The 21,492-nt window shown below is 39.4% G+C and overlaps 1 protein-coding gene across 1 annotated transcript in view; it reads left to right on the plus strand.

The window, feature by feature from the left end:
• Positions 1-19,076, plus strand: part of spata20 (spermatogenesis associated 20) — a 52,052-nt gene extending 32,976 nt beyond the window's left edge. Inside the window, 1 exon segment of the mRNA XM_042507944.1 lies at positions 18,529-19,076. Coding sequence (XP_042363878.1) covers positions 18,529-18,714 — 186 coding nt within the window. The 3' untranslated portion in view covers positions 18,715-19,076.
• The last annotated feature ends 2,416 nt before the right edge of the window (positions 19,077-21,492 follow it).

The following is a 21,492-nucleotide window of genomic DNA, read 5'->3' on the forward strand; positions in this document are numbered from 1 at the left end:
GAGAGAAGAAGATGTTGCAGAAGTTAAGTCTGTGACAATTCTGACTATTGATAATAGCAACTGTCACTACACCATACACATATATATATAACATATGACGTTTATAATAACGGCTATTTACGAAGCCAAATGCCAAGTTATTTTTCATGCAAAGAGTCCTCGATTTGAGACAGAGGTAGAAAAAAAGCAGCTACTAATAGCTTGCCAGCGACCATAACTAAATGGGTTGAAATGACAGCTGTCACTCAAAGAATCTTGTAGCTGTAGCTAACTAGTTAATTCTGGTAACCTTAGCGCCATGAGTTAATTGCAGGGGTCTTCATAGATCTTTAAAAAATGAACTCAAACCCCAGTGGACCCAGGAATTACAATCTCATCTCATTGGACTTGATAATATTTAAAAATATATATGCCCAATCCGTATTCCCCAAGATACTATAGACTTGATAGGATCATGTCCAAGAGGTCATGGATCTCAGATGTATTTTATGCAACTGACAATTAAATGGCAATTAAAATTTCTACTAAAATGCTGTGACACTACAAAAAACATTTACCATGTAATGTTTTTACCCAGCTTAATGTATACTGTGCTAAATCATGTTTCAGATATTGATTTTTATTTAATTTTGTTCTGTTGTAACTTATTTTGTTGTCTTTTAGCCTCTGTAACGCTTTAAAAGCTACCCCCTTTACAATACGTCAGTCCAATAGTAAATTCTTATTTAATTACATTTGAGATTTTATTTACAATTGCATTACTTAAGCAGCTGATCAATGGTCCAGCGTTGGTCACATGTTGCTCTTGTTCTCTGGTGATGGCCTTTGTGGCTAATTTATGGACTGATCACGAGACTAATTAATATGAATGTTACTGAGTGTGTATCTGGATGAATGCGCCGGTGAACTTTTATGACAGTTTAATGTAACATAAACCTAGGTGCATATGTGATTGAATTAGGGGAGCACAGTGAGATTGTATACACCATCTTTTGTGATGAATCCAATACACACCACACATGCCTGTGTACAACGTGTGTGTGACCTGCTGGCTGAAAATGCCGATGCTGGCTGACATTTTTTAATCCTGTACACTTGATGGCTACATACATGATGCCATGTCTAAAGAATGAAGTTAAAGCTGCACGTCCCAGACAAAACGTCGAAGTCCTCACCAGCTGATCTGTGTAAAAGATGTGGTAATAAAGAAACAACATTTTTTTGTATTTCAGTGTAGAGCTCATTAGTCCAACTTTAAATATAACAAGAGAAAAGGCTGGCTCGAGTTGCCGGGATAAATCCAACAAAGGCAAGCCAAGGCAGTTTTATTTGTATAGCACATTTCATAAAACAGGGAAATTCAAAGTGCTTTACTAAGCATTAAAAAATACAACATAATAAAGGATACAAATGCAAAATAAAAAAGAAAAGATATAAAAGGTAGAATTAATACGTGATTTACAAATTTTTAAAAAACAAAAATCACCATTAAAAATCGCAAAAGAGTAGACAAGAGGTGCATAGATAAAAAGATTTTATTAAAATGATTTAAAATAAAGGTTTAAAAATAAGTTTGAAGTCATTACCAGGTGGAGTAGCCAGTGTAAAAAAGGAACTTCTTTACTTTTAACTTGAAAATGGACTAACAACTGCACCTTCCCTCCCTCCAAGCTCAACTCATGAAAGTGTATTCCCTCATCATATGGAGAAATCTAAGGCTTCACTGGACCTTGTGCTCAGTTAAGATTGCTAAACTATGATTGGACAATTGTTTTTAGGGGAGAAATTTAGAATGGTTAAGTACAAGGTTTTCTTTTTGTAGTTTTTAACTGTTTGTTGGATGAAACAAGACATCATCCAGCAGCATTTTATACAATTAATGTGGTTATCGAATATGCTTTGCAATTAATTCCTAGTAGTGATAAAAAAAAAAAAAAGATTATGCTGATATGAAATTAATGATGGAAGGATAGCCAGAGAGCCGCAGAAAAAAACAACTAGATAATGGATAAGATTAATTGGAAGAAAACCAATTACACTGGTGGAGAATGGGAATCAGTATGCAGAAGATAAAGTATGAAATTTATGATGGAGTCAAAAGGGTGAATTACGTAAGAAGTACAAGTGGGAAGAGATGGAGGGATGTTAAATGAGATAAGGGGAAGAGGTAGAAGGGAGAGCGGGTGAGGGGATTGTGCTCCACGTTACATTAGGTAGCTATGAGCATAGAACATGTCTAATTTAAATCCAATTACTGCTCGCCTGTTTACCTGGTTCATCGCCGGCTTGCCCTAATTGTGCTGAATGAGGTGCTCAGAGCCCAACTCATGCTAATCTAAATACACACATACACGCTGAGATCTTCACCTCATCTCATTTATTTACCATTTCAATTCACAGCGAGACCTTGTGCTTCTCATCCCACCGCAGCACGCAGAGCTCCTGCTGCACTTTTTGCTTGTTAGAATCAAGTAAGGCTCGAAGAGTCACGTTGAAACATGACTCTTAATTTTAATTTTTGCAATTATAAATTGTGTTAATATTTCTATTTCACAGAAATATAGCTTGGTTACATTTTGGTTGAGGTTTGTTGAGACTCTGAAATTGTGAGTCAGAGCACGACTAGAGAGGTTGTCTTTCTCTCCCATTATTTTCCCCCTCACCCCTCATGCCTGTTTTTTTTTTTTGCCATGTGTGCGTGTGCATGTATTTGTGTGTGCATGTTGGATCACTATGGCACCACAGTCTACCCATGTCAGTGCTTTTCTGCTCTCTGTCGCCCTCCTATGGAAGTGTGAAAAATTCACGAAAGGTGTCAGTTTAACCTAACATTGTCAGCAGTTAAATGTTGCTTAACAACAATAAAATAATCTTTTTTTTAGTTGGGATGCATGATTTGGGAATTTTTTGGCGATATCTGTTACCAATATATAGCAATTCATATGGCCGATTACCGGTATCGATATATCCACTTTTTTCCCTACCTAATTTTAGTGATCATCAGGTCTCCTCTGTAGTGGAATTACCGTCATATTATGCATATTCTTTTCATCATGGCCCACCAGCAGATGGAGACATGAATGAATCTAATGCTTTGCAAATTTCATTTTGTCAATTACAAAGTTTGGGTTTGTGATATCAGCAGAAATCAGCATGCTTCCCAATATTTAATTTTAAAGCCATTATCTGCCGAAACCGTGTTGTGCCGATATTATTTTGTGTCCCCACTTTTTAGAAGTATATTTGTACCAAATACTACTTGAATCACTTTTCATAAATGCTACGTGAAGATACGGTTTAAGCCTTTAAGTAATGTAGAGATAGACATCTCTGGTGTGGCTCAACTTGAACCGAGTAACTGACTTAACTGATATTAGAAAGACAAATTGGTGGGGCCCAAAATTGTTGGAAAAAAAGTCAGTTCCCGCAAGTTATCAGAGACCAAAACACAGTCAGAAAATATTAGGGTAATGATATGTTCCTCATAGATTTGGCAACACTGTGGATTTGAGATGAAATCATAGCTACGAGGCTAAAGCGCTGCCTTTTAGGTTTAATGTTGTTTGAAGGTGTTCTCATCCATATTTGATGAACAGTGTTTAGCCCAAAGCCCTTTTTTAAACTTTGCCAAGACATTTTGACTTGTGATAGTAAGAAAAGCACAGGTGTGAATAATAAAAATGATGATGACGGTCATTTAGCAGCTTCACTTTCAAGGTCCTGGCACTCCTCATGCAGGGTTTCGGGGACACTTGAATAAAACACAGCCAGTGGTTAATGCGATTAGTAACACCTGCTTATTACCTACTTTGACAAGTTGAAATGTCTGCAAGGAAAGTGGCCCATGCTGCAGGACAGACATCCTAAACATTCTGCGAAAGACAAAGGTGTTTTTTATGGCCGTCCAGATGAATGCCCCTCAGTCAGACTTCGGTCCAAGAAAGAAGTTAACATTGCAGCAGTTAGGCTTAGTGGTACATTTTCTATACTTTTCAAAATGAAGCAGAGAGCAAAGAGAGACCACAGATTTGTGGGGAGCTCAAGTTGTTTGCTTTATGAAGTTTCTTCTTCCATTTTTGCATCAGGTTAGCCGGCAAGTTTGTTGTTTGAAGTTGTAGTTTAATCAGTGATGGAAAAAGTATCTTTTACCAAAGAAGTGGCATAAATGTTTAGGACAATGTATGTAAATTTGTTGCAATAACATGGACAACTATCCATGTAATGTAACATAATGGCGGGATTTTTTTTTTTTTGTTTTCTGCTGTTGACATTGACATGACAATGTATGGCAGCTAGCTTAAATAACATTTGAATAGTGTCTGAATCAGGTATGTTTGATTACCGCTTGGCAACAAATAATGCTGGGACAGTGTGATTTAACATAAGTGTTGTGAATAAAAAAAAAAGTCTTGAAGTCTTTATACTTCAGCACCACTCACACTTCTCCTCTACATTTATTTTTTAGATGAAGCATGGACAACGCAGGGCGTTCAGTTTTCAAGCGGCGCACTGCTGCGCACTTTAATTTCAAACTGCTCTGGAAGTAGAGCATTGTAGTTCCAAGGTACAAAGCATTCTTTTTTAAAACAAAATAACAACAGGCCAGCTCTCACTCCTGTGCTCTGGATGCTCCACTGCTCCGTGACCACCTGTACTAATACATTTTCTAGTTCTGTTCATGTTATACATTAGCAATGGTCACTGACTTTTATTATTAGACCTTAAAAAGTCATGGAAAAGCTTGAAAATTTCTTCCAAGAAATGGAAAAAACCCTGTGTGAAACCCTGTACAGTGAGTCAATACTCGGTAACAAGTAAAAGTCCTTCATTTAATCTTACTTAGGTAAAGGTACAAATTCTTAAGTATCAGCATCAAATTATATACCAAAACATACCACCAAAAGTGAAGTACTCATTTTGCAGAATGTGCCCTTTCAGAATCATATGGATTATTTTGCTGGATTATAATTTGTGATTTGTACATCATCTTAATATTGCAGTTGATAAGGTAGGGCTACTTTACCTCTTATGATTAAATTCAAAGTCAACTTTGTTAATTCTGCCATATGTAGGGGACATGGACGGGATTGACTTGCCATTTTCCCCTGACCCCCGGTGTAAACATGCAAGTACAAAAACAAATGAATAGAAGAAGTATGAAAAGTAACTGTTAAATGAAAGTAATACAATTACAGTTAAACTTCCAGTATAGAGCAGTAACTTCAAACTGAAAAGGGGATTGAGCGATTAATTTAATCATAAATTATTAGGTGATACATATTTTGTTGCTGGCAAATAAATGTGGTTGGAGTAAAATGTAAAATATTCCCCTCTGAGATTAAAGGAGTAGTAGTAAAAAGTAGCATGAAATGGAAATACTCAAGTAATGTACAAGTAGCTCAAAATTGAACAGTACTTGGTATCATTATTCCATTGATTATAAAAATACTAAGACTGGTTTTCTATCCACTACAGTTCCCATAAACATGTTTCGGATCCTATAACATCCTGCATTAAAACATATTAACCGTTCAAAAGCTCTTAAAATAAACTTGGTTTTATCTTTAATCACAGTCATTTCCTTACCACACAAAGCAGTTTTGAAAGGACTTTATCAGACTGCATTAGTCTGCTCTTGTTATTGTTTCTTTGATCATTTTTATATCAGCAGAAGATGGATTTTTTTTTTCTCTTTTCCGATTACTATGAAAAAAAATATCATTCCAATCCTGAAAAATAACATATTTTGAAATACCCCAAAGACCTATGTCTGGTTTTCTCATTCTCTTTTTCTTTATTGGTACTTTATGGAACACATTTATACAAAATGGAAACCACCCAGCATTAAGCATGGTGATTTACATTAATAAGAGCACGCTTTTCTGTGTTCTCAGGGTTTTTCTGGTAATAAAGCTACAAAGCATGTGCTTCAAAGTATGAATTCCTGTCAGTGCAAGATTTACGTGTGTGGTCTTTTGTGAGTTGAATAATGTTTTACAAGGACTATAATTCCCATTGTTGTTAGCACGAATGCCTCTTGTCAGCACTGCTATTAATCAGTCTCTACTGTGCTTTTGCCCCCCGCAAGAAAACTAGCCAAGCTCTTGGCTTTGGTGCATGATGTAAAGTCAGACATTCACAGAGATAAGTGAGGTTTGCTGGCTGTCTCCACAGTGCACTTAATTAAGGACATTGAGTGGATGTCTTTGACTAGTGTTACAGAGGACCACAAGGTACTGGTGAAAGATGCTTTTTGGCAGAAAGAGTGGAGGTGATAGCCGTGGCCGGAGACATTAGGTTTCTGGGTTTTCCATCTGTCCGTCCCATTCTCATGAACACGATATCCCAAAAAAACACACTGAGAGAATTTCTTAAAATTTGGAACAGACGTCTATTTTGACCCAAGGGTGAACTGGTTCGTTTTTGGTGGTCATAGGTCAAAGATCAAGCTCTCTGTGTCCTTGTCTGTCTCCTAGTGACTCTATCACAAGAAGGCCTTGAAGGGATTTTTTAAAATTTTGTAAAAACTTTTACTTGGATTTAACAACAAACTGATTAGAATTTGGTGGTCAAAGGTCATGGTCACTGTGACCTTGCATCCATCTCATTCTCATGAATGTGATTTCTGAACTTAAGGGAATTTCTTAAAAGCTGGAACAAATATCCTATTAGTGAAGGATAAACTGACTCAGACTTTGGTCCTTGAAAGTGAAAGGCCAAGGTCACTGTGACCTCACAAGACATAGTTTTGACCATAACTTGGTAATGCATGGACTAATTATGACAACATTTAACAAAGATATGTAATAGGATGAAATGATGACATTTTATATCCAAAAGGTCAAAGGTGCATTTCACTGTACATCGCAATATTCTGCTTTTCTGGTCATTACCTAACATCATTACTCAGAAACACAACGGGGAACATTTGGTTAGATCGTGAATTGGTGACACTTAACTTGGGTGCCCACCTTTGCTGATTGTATTGATCTTCTTTATACGCCGCTTTGAAGATGTGTTTGAAGCATTGAAGCATGATGTCACAGACATGAATGTAAACTATTGACTACAATTTGGTGGGTTCTGGGAGAGGATTTTAGAAAAAGGAATTCCTGGAGTAAGTAGACAAGTTTCACATTTAGTCCCGCTTCCTTGCCCTTTTATGCCTGTACACATTCCCTAAGGAAGGGGAAGAGAGCAGGACTGAGTGCAATTGAGGAGAAGGAAGGGAGGAGCGTGGCCTTTTAGAGGAGAGAGGGTCCTTTTGAAAGCATCTGTGGAGGGAAATGACTGTGAATCCCTAACAAGACCTCAGAGACACAGGGAAGAGTTAGCAGGGTGATGGCGAGGGCAAGCAGAGGGATGGAAGGTTGGAGATACAGAGCCTAGCGAGGGGATAACTAGCACTGCTAACAACACAGTGCAGAGGAGGATTAGAGCTGGGCAGTCCCAAAGTCCTCCTCAGTGACCTTTGACCCCCCTCACTTCCATCCACTGCCTTGTTAGACCTCTACTCATGTCTGCCCTCCATCAGAATCCCTCTGTTCCCTCATCAAAGGCTGCATGTGTGTGTTTGCGCGTACGCCGTATTGTGTTCGAAGAATTGATTCTCCTGTTCTCTGTAAATGACCTGCTAAGCCCAATGACCAGTCAGAAAGCAGAACCCAGAGTGACTGACAGCTGTGGGAAAGGTCGCAGATGGTTGCTGCAGCAGGAAAGTGCTTCCCAAGCAGATTGTAAAGCCTCCATCCTCCCTCTGCTTTTTTTCGCTCGTCGTTACGCTTTCACATAGACTCAAGCATTTATTTCACTCCATTCTTCTCAGACTCGTTAATCTGAAATTTTACATATCCCTCCATCTAGTAATCCCACCATGTGCTGGTCCATCCATAAAGCCATGGGGGAGGTGTGCGTACACTCAGGATCCAGCAGAGAGTGGACAGCTTTAGTGGTGTTGCCGGAGATATAATCCTCTCCCTGTTGTTGTATCTCGTCTGTGCGTCTGCCGCAGTCGAGCTCCACGCTTATCCACATCTCAGCTTGGTAAATAAAACCCATGCTGGACTGATAAGACATCCGTGCACATGTGTTTACACATACGCATGGCTGTGGATGCCCACGTGTTTCCCTCGCTCTGACACTCTCTCTTTATCTTTGTAAGCTGTGAATGTTTTCCTCTGATATAATCACAGAGGTAACAGGGGTCAAAACAGTTGTCCAAGTTTAGTTTAACCATTGTTGTTTTTGTGGAGGAGTGTGTTCCATAAGCTGCAGACAGAGGAGGAGCTTTTATTTTGGTAGAAGTTGCATTTTTGAAGTAATGTTTTTTTTTAAGTATTGGTATTTTTATATTGGCAAAATTAAAGTTGTTTTCAAGTGCTTTACACTTTAAATAAAAAGTACAAAATTAAAGGGGCAGTTTACCCCAAAATCAAAAACACACATTTTTCAACTAACTGGAGTACTGTTTATCAGTCAAGATTGTTTTGGTGTTAGTTGCCAAGTGTTGGAGATATCGGCTGTAGAGATGTCTGCCTTCTCTCCAGTATTGTGGAACTAGATGATTCTTGGCTTTTGGTGCTCAAAGCACTAAAACAAAAGTCAGCAGCGATGTCTCTTTGCAGAAATCGTGACCCGGTTACTCAAGATAATCAACAGACCTTGTTTTGAGCCGTTTCATCTAGGAACTTTTATCTTTCCTCTGAAGTACAACCACCAACTGTGTCACTCCGAGGGTTTTCCACACATTCATTAATTTGTGGTGGCCTGCCAGGATTAAAACATCTGCCACCACAAATACATTTTCTATGTTTTGAGCTGGACCATTCATTAGGAGTGCTGTCGAAATATACTATACAGTAAATTGTTTGGCTCTTTTTGTCATGTTACTTCTGTGAGAAACTCCTTTTGCTTCTGCTTTGCCTTGTTTGTCAAAATACGTTGTTAACTCTGTTTTTAAAGGTGCTATACAAATAAAGTTATTATTATTATTATACCTTTTCATTTATTGGGCATGCAACACTCTCTTGGAGCACACAGCATACTCTGGGCACAGATGGAGCAGCAAAAATTCAAGGGCAATGAAAGTGAAACTGTTTAGTGAAACTGTTTACTTTTACTGACAGCAGCTGCTCCTCTCACCCATCGATCTGATCTGATCAGCTGTGAACGGATCAGCAGATGAATTATCCACCCTGTGAGTTACAAACTGCTGCAAAGAAAAAAAAAAACTACAGACCTGCAAAAACCTCCAAACTTACAGAGGGGACACAGAATAACACAAAGGGACACATGCAGTTAAAAAATATGAAAAAGTAAAGGGAAGTGTGCAGCTCAGCCGAGAAGGACTCCATTAATGTTTACATCTCATGTAGTCACAAGCAGGAGCCTCTCATCCATGAGTAGATGCGTTATTTCCAACCTATTACTCTTTCGATAATCCAATTTTATAATTTAATTAACAATCAGAATTTCCATTTTGCAATTTGTATCTGCCTGAATACATTAAGGATATAAATTGGAAAAAGTAAGAGAAATCAATACTATTTCCATTTCAAAATATCATAAGACTGGTCTCAACCCTTCATGTAAACTTTTCAGAAGAACAGTTTTCAAAACCATTATAGCTAAAGTGTTTGTGTGGCCATAAATAGTTGAAACACGCAAAGTCTCTTCTTCTTTCTCACTTGATCCATCTTCTGTGTCTGAAAAACATTTGGGAGGCAAAACCATTTTCTGGTGAGTGTCTCCCAGTCAAATTAGACTAAACAGGACATAAAATATTGTTTTTCTTAATTAATTATTTTTTAATTACTCTGGCAAGCTGGACTGTGATACCTAAACATTTTTTTCCTGGCATTACTCAGTTTCTGTACATCTCGTCAAACAGTCTTCTCACCCTAATCAGTTATTTTTTCCTCCCACTTTAAATGGAGCACCACTTACAAACTGAATCATTATACTTTCATTAAAAGACAACATATGTCTGTGTACATATAAATTACCGTAGCTTGAAATGAGATGTAGGCTAATGCACAGTGTGATGTAACAGCCCTCATGTTCCAGCTGGGCATACTTTCACACATGACATAAGACTCAATTTCTCTACACTTGCCTAAGTTTGTGGTTTCCTGCGATGAGTTGGAAACTAAGCAGAAATCTCATCTCTTTCCCGACCTGCTGTGTGACTGCGAGCTAATGAAACACCTCTCATGGAGTCTCACACTCAAAATCTCACACACTGCGAGTTGATCTCTGCGGTCATGGTCGGCCTTTCAGCACCGTCACCCTGAAAGTGGTATCATAGTGGAAGCATGTGGCAAGAAATTAATTAACTGGCATATCGTCAGTCCATTTATTTCAAATGAGAGAATCTATTGTACTTTTGTGTCTTTTGAGAAAATCTGAAGTTTCCTTAATGAAAATTTCAACAGAAAGTGTTAGAGTTTTGTACTCAGTAACAATGTCAAGTCACTTTCATAGCATAAGTCTGTGAAGTTTTAATTATGGTTCTATTTCTAGTCTGACCGTGACAGGATTTTTGAGTCAGATACAAATATCAGAGTCCTGCACCAGGCACACCACATTTTTTCCCCCCCTAATCAAATTTTAATTCCGATTTTAACAAACATGCAATACAAAGGTTAGCCATTACCGGCATAAAAAATTGCATAGCAGGTAAAAAAATGTGTTTATGAGAAATTCACAGGCACAGGCATGGGTGAAAATTACCTAAATGCAGGTGGGCAGCAAGTGACAGCAAAAATATTTTGTTTTTCTTCTGTTCTCTACAGTAAGTGAAGTTTTATAGTCAGTTGCAATGTCCATGACAGTATTTTTTAGGACGTCACAGGTATCAGGGTCCTGCACCTGGTCGGGTACCTAGAGTTATGTCACGGGTAGAAAAAAAATATATTTTTAGAAATCCACAGGTTTGGGTGCTGGTACAAATTGACCAAATGTTGGCAGGAAGAGGGTGAGAACAAAAATATGTTATTTTCTGAAGAAATCATAAATGAAAATGATTTTTTTTTAGTACTTTCAACATCTAAATCAGCTAGTATAATCAAGCCTGTTCAGCAGCAGTGATTTTTTTCCTTGGTGCTAAGTATGCATTCCTTCCAGAAAGTTTGATTTTTGTTTGAATTATCAGCTTGCATTGATTGCTCCTTAACACATAGTATTATGAGCCAAATCTATTTCTATACATGTTTACCTCGCACCATTGTCTGACAACAGAAAAACATGTAAATAAGATCAACTTAATAGTGAACTTAGCTGCATTAAAGCATAGTACAAGTCATCACAAGGAGCAGGAGGCGACTTAAAGGAGCTAAACAGGCTGAGAAAACTCTGTCCTCTCTAACTTTCTGTGCAGTCACTCATTTACAGTGTCGATACAGCCGATCACACAGCTGTTGCCGTTTTGCTAATTATGTCAGATGGCTTCGCAATGATGCAGTAATGATTTGATTACCGTCACACTGCAGCAGCTTGGATTACATTTAAAATGCGACTAAATGACTTGGTAAACTATTCCTTTGGTTGTCTCACAACAGGAACAGAAAATATGTAAATAAAAACAACTATATGAAGAAATCAGCTATATTAAAACATACTGTAGTTGACAGGACAGGAGGGACTGGGTGAAGGTTTAATGGGCTGATTTAACCATTTATTATAGTATATATCTATAACATCCTATGCATTAAGTCATCTTTATGTTTATTATTTGGGATCAGGGATAGAGCGACAAAAACTGACTGTAGGCTGGGCAATACTGGTTCTGCTTTTTCTGTATATATTTTAAGAGCCTTTCAACTCTATTTAATAAAAGGAGTCTGTCAGTTAGTAACTTGTATGATTTCTTTTTCATATTTGCTAGAACTGTCGCTATATTCTGAAAGAGGTACATGAGACAGGTAGTCAGTGGAAAAAAAAATGTCCCTCCTCTTTTTCCTGCATGTTTTAGAATTCACACCAAAACAGCTAATCAGAGCCAGGGACTCTTTTAACACAGCTGTCACTCATAAATGTCACTGCTTGTGAACTTCCTTGCCTCAGAAACATATTTCAGTGTACTCTTTAGCTGTAGAATGAGAAAAGTTGTAGCCAGCTCGCCATGTTGGAAATAATCAACCCAAGTATTAAGCAACACCGACCGGCCAGACCAAATTTGTTTTTTCAATATATTGTTTATCTGTAAAATAAGAATGTTTTTGACCTGGCTTAAATGTTAGAAATGGTCACCTGATGTACCAAGCAACACCCACCAGCTAGACCAACTTCTTTTTTAGTGTACTGTTTACCTGTAAAATGAGAGAATTCGTGACCCAGCTGCTTTGTTGGAAGTGGTCGACCAAAGTACCAAGCCATGTCCCACCAGCCAGACCAACTTTATGTTTTATTGTACTGGTTGGTTGTAAAATGAGAGTATGTGACCCTGTCGACATGTTGGAAATAGTGGACTTAAGTACCAAGCAACGCCCACCAGCCAGATCAAGTTTCTTTTTTCAGTGTACTTTTTAGCTGTAAAATTATAGTTTGTGACCCAGCCACTATGTTGGGAGTAGTTGACCAAAGAACCAAGCAATGTCAACCAGCCAGACCAACTTTCTTTTTTAGTTTACTGTTTAGCTATAAAATGAGAAAGTTTGTTATCCAGGCGACATATTGGAAATGGCTGAGTGAAATACCAAGCTACGACCACCAGCCAAACCAACTTTCTTTTTGATGTACTATTTTGCTGTAAAATGAGAGAGTTGGTCTGGCCAGTGGGCGTTGCTTGGTATTTTGGTCAACTATTTTCAACATGGCAGCAAGGTCCAAAACTTTGAAAAAGGTGATATATAGGCAAAGCAAAGCAGTTATTCATATTTGATCAGCACTGCCAAGCAGTTTGATTGACATGACTGGCAGTTGTGTTAGTGGCCACTTGATTCAGATTATTTGTGTTCATTCACGTAAGGTAAGGCCTTTACAAGTGCCACAAGGTTTTAGAGTAGCAGAGGAATATGGTGGTTTTCACAGATTATCTGTCTCATAGAGTGCTGTGTGAATAAAGTGACAGTTTCGGCAAATATTATCTATTTAGTTTTTTTTTTAAGTTAACAACTACAGTTTTTAGTCATTGCACAGTCCTTTTACCATTAAAAAAAAGTGTTTGGATCAGTCTGTTTGTCTTTTAAAAAGGTTTCAATATTAATGAAGGTTTAGGGTAATCACAAAAAGGGAAGCTATTCTTTGAGCCAACCGTGTCACACTCTAGTAAACCTTCCTTTAGTCCATTGTGTCAATCACAGAAACTCTGAGACAAATATTGACTTGCAGAGTGTTTATAGATCTGAAAAACACCAGTGAGAAGTAAAGATTTGCTGACGAGGTAGTAGTTGCTTTCTCAACAAGGCGTAGCAGAGGGAGCTAAACAGTGTGGGAAGTCAGACTGCTCAAACTCCCATAAGTTACGACCGCACAATAAACAGGAATCGGTCCATTTTTAGCCGAGTTGCTGGGTTGATGGTGTCCTGAAATATTGATTATTTTTGTAGCAACTGCATCAGAGGGATAGTCTGTATCCCTACAGATACATTATCATGTTGTAATACCTGACATTTACTCAAAGTCCGTAACTCTCCTGTCCTTGCAACTCTCATATGTCAGATTTGATCTCCTTAACATTTTTAACTTGACATGACTTTTTTATGACTTCAGCATTAGACCTCCTTTTCATCTTAAATGCAACATAAGCTGATGGAGTATGTCATAGGTGTCAGGGCCTGATGGAGGAGAGAGGCTGTAAATTCTGCTCAGAAACCAAAGCGCCCTCACATGTGAGTGCAGACACTGGTGATTTAGTGGAGAGCGTCCTGTAGACTCTTGTCAGCAGCTGAAAACTGATGCTCAGCGTGACAAAGGACAGAGCACACAAGCGGAAGGGCTCGCTCTCGCTCAGCTCGGAAGACACACAAGTGAGCCTGTGTGTGTGTTTGTGTGTATTCATTCAGGTTTTTGTTAGGTCTCAACGAAAGTGTTTTTGTAATTGAAAATAATTAGAAGAAAGAATTTTGACATATACATTTTTTACTTATTCGACCTTTTTATGCCCAACAACAACAGCAGCTGCTTGTTTTGTTTTTTCTTTCAGTGTAAGACAGAATATCACAGACATGGCTGGTCAAAAGGTAAAATACTAACATATTAAACATAGCAATGTGCTTCTCCACTGTAAATAAAGGTAGAAATGAATGATGTGCATAATAAGATAGAGAGCAATGATGCGCTAAATTATGTCCCAATTTTGCTGCCATCATTTCCACTTTCTGTCAGTGAGAATGTCAAAAAGAAAATACTCAAGTAAAGGTACCTTAAAATACCTTTAAGTAGACTACTTGATTAAATGTACTTAATATAAAAGTAATATTCCACCACTGATTTCCAGTCTGATGTGATTTCTAATAACAGAATTTTCATCCTGATCGGTTGAATCTTACAGATGCCTCCTTGTAAATCTGTCATTTTTTAGGTTTCTTTGCCGTCTTCTCTTCTTTGAAATTCCTCCTTCCTATTTATTTCCCTCCTGCGCTCGCGTCTCAGCCATCTCCCCGTCCTTTCTCTCCCCATGAATATTCAGTTGCGTAAATGAAGCCGATATTGAGGTCGGTGTCAGCGGATGACTGACAATGTGTGCGCTGCATGTGGCCCTGCCGCGCCGCCTCCCTCCATCGCCCCAAATTTTGTGTCCGTCCTGGGGCGGCCGTCCAGATGCCAGGTCATTATGATGACTGAGCAGGGCCCTTTGCCTGTGTACGTGTGCGTGCGTGCGCGTGTGTGTGTGTATGTGTGTGTGACAAAACAGTGAGAGGGATGGAGGAAGTAAATCGCCTCATGCTTGGCTGCACACCACTATTCACAGCCACCGTCATCACTCTTCCTCAGGTATGACAGCGGCTCTCAAAAGTGTGTCTGGCGTTTTTTGGCTCTAACTCGCTGACAGTGGTCGGCCTGTGAGTCGTGTGAGCCTTCACTGGCTTAGAAATTGGGGGGAGCGAAAACATTACAATGGTTCCTGGAGATTTGTGTGTATGTTTGTGTTACTTTCAGCTCAGGTACACTGCGTGCTTTGAAAGCTCAACTGCTTTGCTTTGGCAGAGCGAGAGAGGAAGAGTGGGAGGGAGCTGTCAGTGTAGGGACATTTAATGGGTAGAAAGTGTGTGTGCGTGTGCGTGTGTGTGTGCGTGTGCGTGTGTGCGTGTGTGTGTGTGTGTGTGTGTGTGTGTGTGTGTTCGTGTTCGTGTTTGTGTTTGTGTTTGTGTTGTGTGTATTGTGTATTTGTTTCAGGATTGCCCAGTGTATGAAGGGATTAACCCTGTGGGAGTTTGACTGTGCTCTCATGTGTAGCCAACTGTGCTGTCTGCTATGGCTTCACACACACACACACACACACACACACATACACACACACACACACACACACATACAGACACATTTATTCACAACACAAGACTGCACACTTTGCATTCCCTTCATCACATTCACAAGCCTTGTATATATGTTTACACATAATCTGTCTTCCTGTCGCTCTGGGTTGCTCTCTTTCGGCATCACTCCTCCACACACACACACACACACACACACACACACACACACACTTGTCCAGTCCCCAGGGGTGTGTGTGGACAGTGTTGTGACACAGACAGCCTACAGCATGACCTTTCAGTCATGGGCGCGAGGCTGGATGTGGTCTGGACCCTGGAGAGGGACTGCATGAAGCTGACAAGCAAAAAGGAGAGTCGGGACGGAGAGGGAAAGGTTCAGCTTGGCAGGGAAATCCTCCTCCTGTCTCCATAGCAACGGTCACACCGCTATGACTACATTCCACCACACTCATTGCCAGTCTTCCCCTGTGTGTGTGTGTGTGTGTGTGTGTGTGTGTGTGTGTGTGTGTGTGTGTGTGTGTGTGTGTGTGTGTGTGTGTGTGTGTGTGTGTGTGTGTGTGTGTGTGTGTGTGTGTGTTACAGCTTTTAAATGGTTTCACCCTCTGTGTGAATCCATAGTTTCCTGTGTTTAATATTATATTGCCCTGAGCTGTGTCTGACAGGTGTTCCAGCATCACCATAGAGAATAAGATAAGATAGGGCAGCATCGCCTCATCATCCCCTACGGAGAAATTTTATTTACCAGACATCACATTTAGCAACTGAAATACCTTGCTGCTGCCGAGTCTTCAATGGCAGGAGACAGGAAGTGTGTCCCATTGATAGTTTCTTGGCGTTGAAAGTGCAGATGGCAACCAGCACAAATGAGCATCCGAATGGCCGAGGGAAGCACTCGGGACACATTAAGGCGGCCGCTGAATGGATCTCGTAGAGACAGGATGGAGGGGATGCAAACAGTTCTGCATGGTGGCCTGGGTGAATGCTGCTGGCAGTGCGACAGGGGACAGAGGAGGAGGAGTGTCTATTCTAATGGACAATGTTGTCTAATGGCCAAAGCTAGAATCAGGAGCTGGCAGAAGTATAGGGATGTGATGTCCCAGTCCCTTTTAGCCACCTGGGTACATGGTTTGGATGAATTGGTTTGGCTCAGTCATACTGGATGGAGTGGATTACAGATTATGGGGACCAACTTGGTCCAGCGAAAGGAGTATATAATTCAGACACTGTCTACACGTCTCTCAACATGGGTCAATATAATTCAAGTCAATGTAATTATCAAAAGACCATTTTCACCATCTTTTTTGCTGAAAAATGCATCATGTGGAAAAAAAGGTGAGATGCTGTTCTGAATTCTGCACCAAGTAAAGAAAAAACAGTACCTCTCGCACCAAAAGAGAGAAACATAAATTCAGAAGCTGTATGGTTGTTTTTCTCTGTTTTATGAGAAAAATGGGTGTAAGAATATAACATTTTGTTGACATCTCATATGAAAAAGATGTCTTCAAATGTTTGTGGATAAAAACACTGATGAACCTGCCCTCAGTCATCAGTAATAGAGGCAAGCGTGTCCTTCTCAGTGTCAGTGCAGTATGTAGCTTTAACAGTGTGTAAACTGCACGGTGTATTTAAAAGATTTCCTTCACTGTGTGTAGCTCAGCTGATCAATCAAACCCGCAGCTGTCAGTATTTATGTTCCCTTTGATGCAGTCTGATCGACCTTTAGTCCACAATCTGGCACATATGTCAGTCTCCTCTGGCAGAATCCACCTGAGATGAGATGCATCACCGGATCTCTCTCCTCTGTCTGTTTCCTCCTCTCCCCTTCTTTTTTTTTTTTTTGAACTTCTATCTGCGCTTGTTTATATTGTCATTTCTCGCTCTGTTGTGAACCAGAGGTGTTGCCGGGCCAGGAGGAAATGACATGTGTTTGACAGGAAGCTGCCTTAGGGACGGACAGTGCAGCCCTCCTTCACTTCGCTCTGCTGCCTTTCCAAGAACACACGCACACACACACACACACACACCAAAATAAGCAGATACAAAGCCAGGCGATGCCTTTTATCTCCTATGTTGTCACCTTGAGCCACATTCACACACTTGTCAGTAGTTTCACATATTTGAATGATTTTTTTTGGGTGTGAAGGGGCGGCACTGGTGTTGTGGTGGAGTTGACGTCTATTTGGGAAGCCCTTCTGCTGCAGGCAAGACACATGGACCACATATCCATCCTCACACTCTTTATTGTCTTCCCCCAATTGTGGGCATGAGATCATGGCAGCTACTGACCCAAGATTGGATGTTATTTTTAGGAGGATTATTTTGATTTGTCTGAATGCTTATTTGTGTTAGTATAAGACATTACAAAGCTGGATTAACCATTTGAAACCTGAGCAAATTGGCTGGATTTCTCTCAAAAACATAGAAAGAAGGCAATGAGATGTAAGATAATGGTAAAACAGTACAAAAAAAATACAAAAAGAAAACTAAAAAAAACAGGAAATTACTGAAAAAATGAAGGGAACAAATGATACATATACAGTATATTTTTTTCTGTAACCTATTCTTGAATATTTAAATGTATAATTATAATAATTACAAATATAATTTTTGGACATATGCCCCTACTTTTAATTTTATCATTTTCCAATAATTTCTCTCTCTCTCTCTCTCTCTCTCTCTCTCTCTCTCTCTCTCTCTCTCTCTCTCTCTCTCTCTCTCTCTCTCTCTCTCTCTCTCTCTCTCTCAAGGCAATAGATAATTTGTTGCAATTTCCAGGACATTTTTTGCCAAGCTGCTGATTGCCTTTTTTGAAAGAAGTCAAACCAGTTCGCTCAAGTTTCAAAGGGTTAAATGCATGTAAAAGGCGTCTGAACGCAGCTCAAGGACGGCGTTGTCTATTCAGGTTTCAAAGGGTTAAAGTGCAGGACTTTAAGCTGTAAAATGAGAATGTTTGTTCCAGCCACTTTCTCTCATTTTCCTGCTAAACAGTACACTAAAATATGTTTCTGAAAACACGTGAGGAAAGAAATAGGCCATGCACTGACAGAATTTTGATTCATATCTCATTCTCGTGTGTCCCTCCTCTCTTTGGCAGGTTCTGATGCTCATCGACGGCAAAGCAGACAGCTTCCTGTGCCAGCGTCTGCCCGTCCTCTCCTCCATGTTCCAGCAGGACGGTGTCGCCACAGCCTACGTATGCCAGGACTTTACCTGCTCTCTTCCTGTCACCGACCCCCAGGAGCTGCGGAGGCTGCTGCTGGACGGGACCACGGAGACGTAGGCAGAATGACGACTGAAGAACCACTGAGGTTTTAATAGAAGGGCTGTCATCTTCATAGACTGCGCTCTTCCAATCTGCAGCCTGAGCCTAGCTTACTTCTGCTGTTTTTGGCTTGTGTAGAGGCCATTTCAGCTTGCTCCAAGTTACTCAGCCGCTTAGTTTGTAAGGCACCTCGGTTCCAATCCCGGTACCCATCTGCTATTGGTCTGACGGGAATAAGCCACTGGAAGAAATGGCCAATATTTCAGGAGATAAGCCATAGCCATCGGACAGTAACTCTTTGAGACCTGAGAAATTTGGCCTTTTGCCTTTAAAAAAACAATGGAGGAAGGCAATGAGCATCAAAAGAAAAAAAAAGAAATTACTGAAAAAAACAAACAAATAAGAAAAAAATCTTTCTTTTTTTAAAGAAAAGAAAAGAAAAAGTAAACAAGAAATAAAGCAAGCAAGATTTGGTAAACTGCTTAAAAATTATAATAATTATGTAACATAACATTAAATGCGTAATTATGATCATTATAGATGTATTTATGTCTAGCTTTTTTCTTTTTTTCCCTAGAAGTTTTCCTTAGATTAAAAAAAATCTAAATCAACTAATTTCTTGCAATATTTGGGACGTTTCTCACCAAGTTGCTCCTTGCCTTTATTTTCCATGTTTTTGAAAGAAATCGCACCAGCGTGCTCAGCGTTCAAAGGTTCAAATACTTGTGAAAGATGTCTGAACGCAGCACATGAAAACATATGTCGCACTAGGTTTTAAAGGGTTAAGACTTCCTCTTCTGTGCTCAGATCAATTCGAAAACATTTCTGTCAACCACAGTATATACAAGGTGCTTGAAGTACTTGAATTTGAGATTTGGACATATAAGTCCTGGAATACCTTGAAAATCAAACTTTTTTTAACTTGGTACTTGCATATAATTCAGAGGAGAACAGAATGATTATTTCATGATGTATTAGAATAAGTTTTTAAACGAGGAAGCAAAGAATGATTTGATAATGCTGTGTGAGTGTCAGTCTTTGGTGAACACCAGTAAATAGTCGGCACCAGGATGTTTTGTTAGCCTGCAAAACACTCACGTCAGAGAAGTTTCAGCCGTTTGCTTATTTATTATGGCAGTAATTTTGGGCTCTGGTCGCATGTTTGCTCCAATTAAAACATTTGCACAATTTTCTTCAAAAGAAGGTTGTAGAGAAAACAATTTCATACTTGAATATAGAAATTATTACTTACTTATGTACGTGAAAGTCCTTGAATTTGACTCGCCTGTTAGTATAAACTCTTCTAAACGGACATGTGCATGTGAATGCTAACTTATTTCCAGACCATAGCAGATGGTTTCTGAAATAGTACTTCAGCCGATGCATTCGGCCTCTTCCCACAGAGAGTTTATCACCTGCCATTCAAACGTGATCGGTCAACTCGTGATTCTCATCCAGTTTACGTCTCGATCAGTCCACTACCAACTTGGGGTTCCAGTTTAGCATGTCAGACGTTAGCGTTTGCTATAACGTCTCACTAAAGCTTGCTTAGATGCAAACCTATGCAGACTTCACAGCATCAGCACACCACCTATCTATCCTTTTTCGACACTGCGCACTGAAAGCTGCATTTCAGCCCGATCAAGTCGTTATTGATGTATATCTGTATTGTAGCAATTAATGGCAGAATAATAGTAAACAATTGCTTTTCAGTCTGTACAAAACTGTTGTGTAAATGTAACAGTATCTGAACTTATGTAATATGCCATACCAGCATAAACATTTTACCGAATATAAATATGTGCTTGAACGGCTTGTAGAAGTAGTGAATCCAACTTAGCGCTCGGACAGCAATGCCCAAGTGAGCAGTGCAGCTCAGGTGCAGCTCAGGTGCAGCTCAGGTGCAGCTCAGGTGCAGCTCAGGTGCAGCGCTTCAGCGGCTCAGCTGCGGCTCAGCTAGAGATGAAAATGGTCTCTTCATATTTATATTGACATCGTACCAGCAACATAACTTATACTTCTGTTTCAACGTCTCCGTCTGTAGGATATCCCACAGACATGAAAAAATATCTATAAATATTTATTTTTAACTTAACACTTCTTGTCTTGGTTTGAAATGAATCAAAGGCAAACTTTTTGGTCTATGAACACCCAGAGGTGTGGACTCGAGTCACATGACTCGGACTTGAGTCAGACTCAAGTCAAAATTAGGAAGACTTTATCAATTCGACAAAATCAAAAAAGTCTTACTACTAGACTTGCCTGCGACTTCACTTGGACTTGAGCTTAAAAATACATACCTTCCCCCATTCTGAGAGATAAAATTTAAAAAGTATGTCACGAATCAGTTCCTTCCCCTTCATTTCCTGAATCAACATATGGTAACACTATTAATCCCAAACAATTTGACACTTAATAGCACAGATCCGCTTTGTTTGAATCAATCTGACAGCATTCAATCAAGTTGCGGGAGAGAAACATGAAGAACTAAGTTTACGTTACCAAGTACCAGTTGAAAAAGTGTTAAACAAGAAGAAAAAAAAGTATATATATATATAAGTATGTGTGTATATTTATAGTTAGAATGGCATCACATTTCATGAAAAATGCATATTATTTTTTTCAGGACTACAAACACAAAGTTTAGGATGTTGGACTTGTCAGTCTTGACTTGAGACTAGACTTGGCACTTGAGCGCAATGACTTGCATGTCCTTACTTTGGACTCTCGCGGAAAGAATTTACTGGGGACTTACGTGTCTTTACTTTGGACTTGACTTGGAACTTGAGAACACAC

Source organism: Plectropomus leopardus, chromosome 19, assembly GCF_008729295.1.
Source record: "Plectropomus leopardus isolate mb chromosome 19, YSFRI_Pleo_2.0, whole genome shotgun sequence".
NCBI lineage: Eukaryota > Metazoa > Chordata > Actinopteri > Perciformes > Serranidae > Plectropomus > Plectropomus leopardus.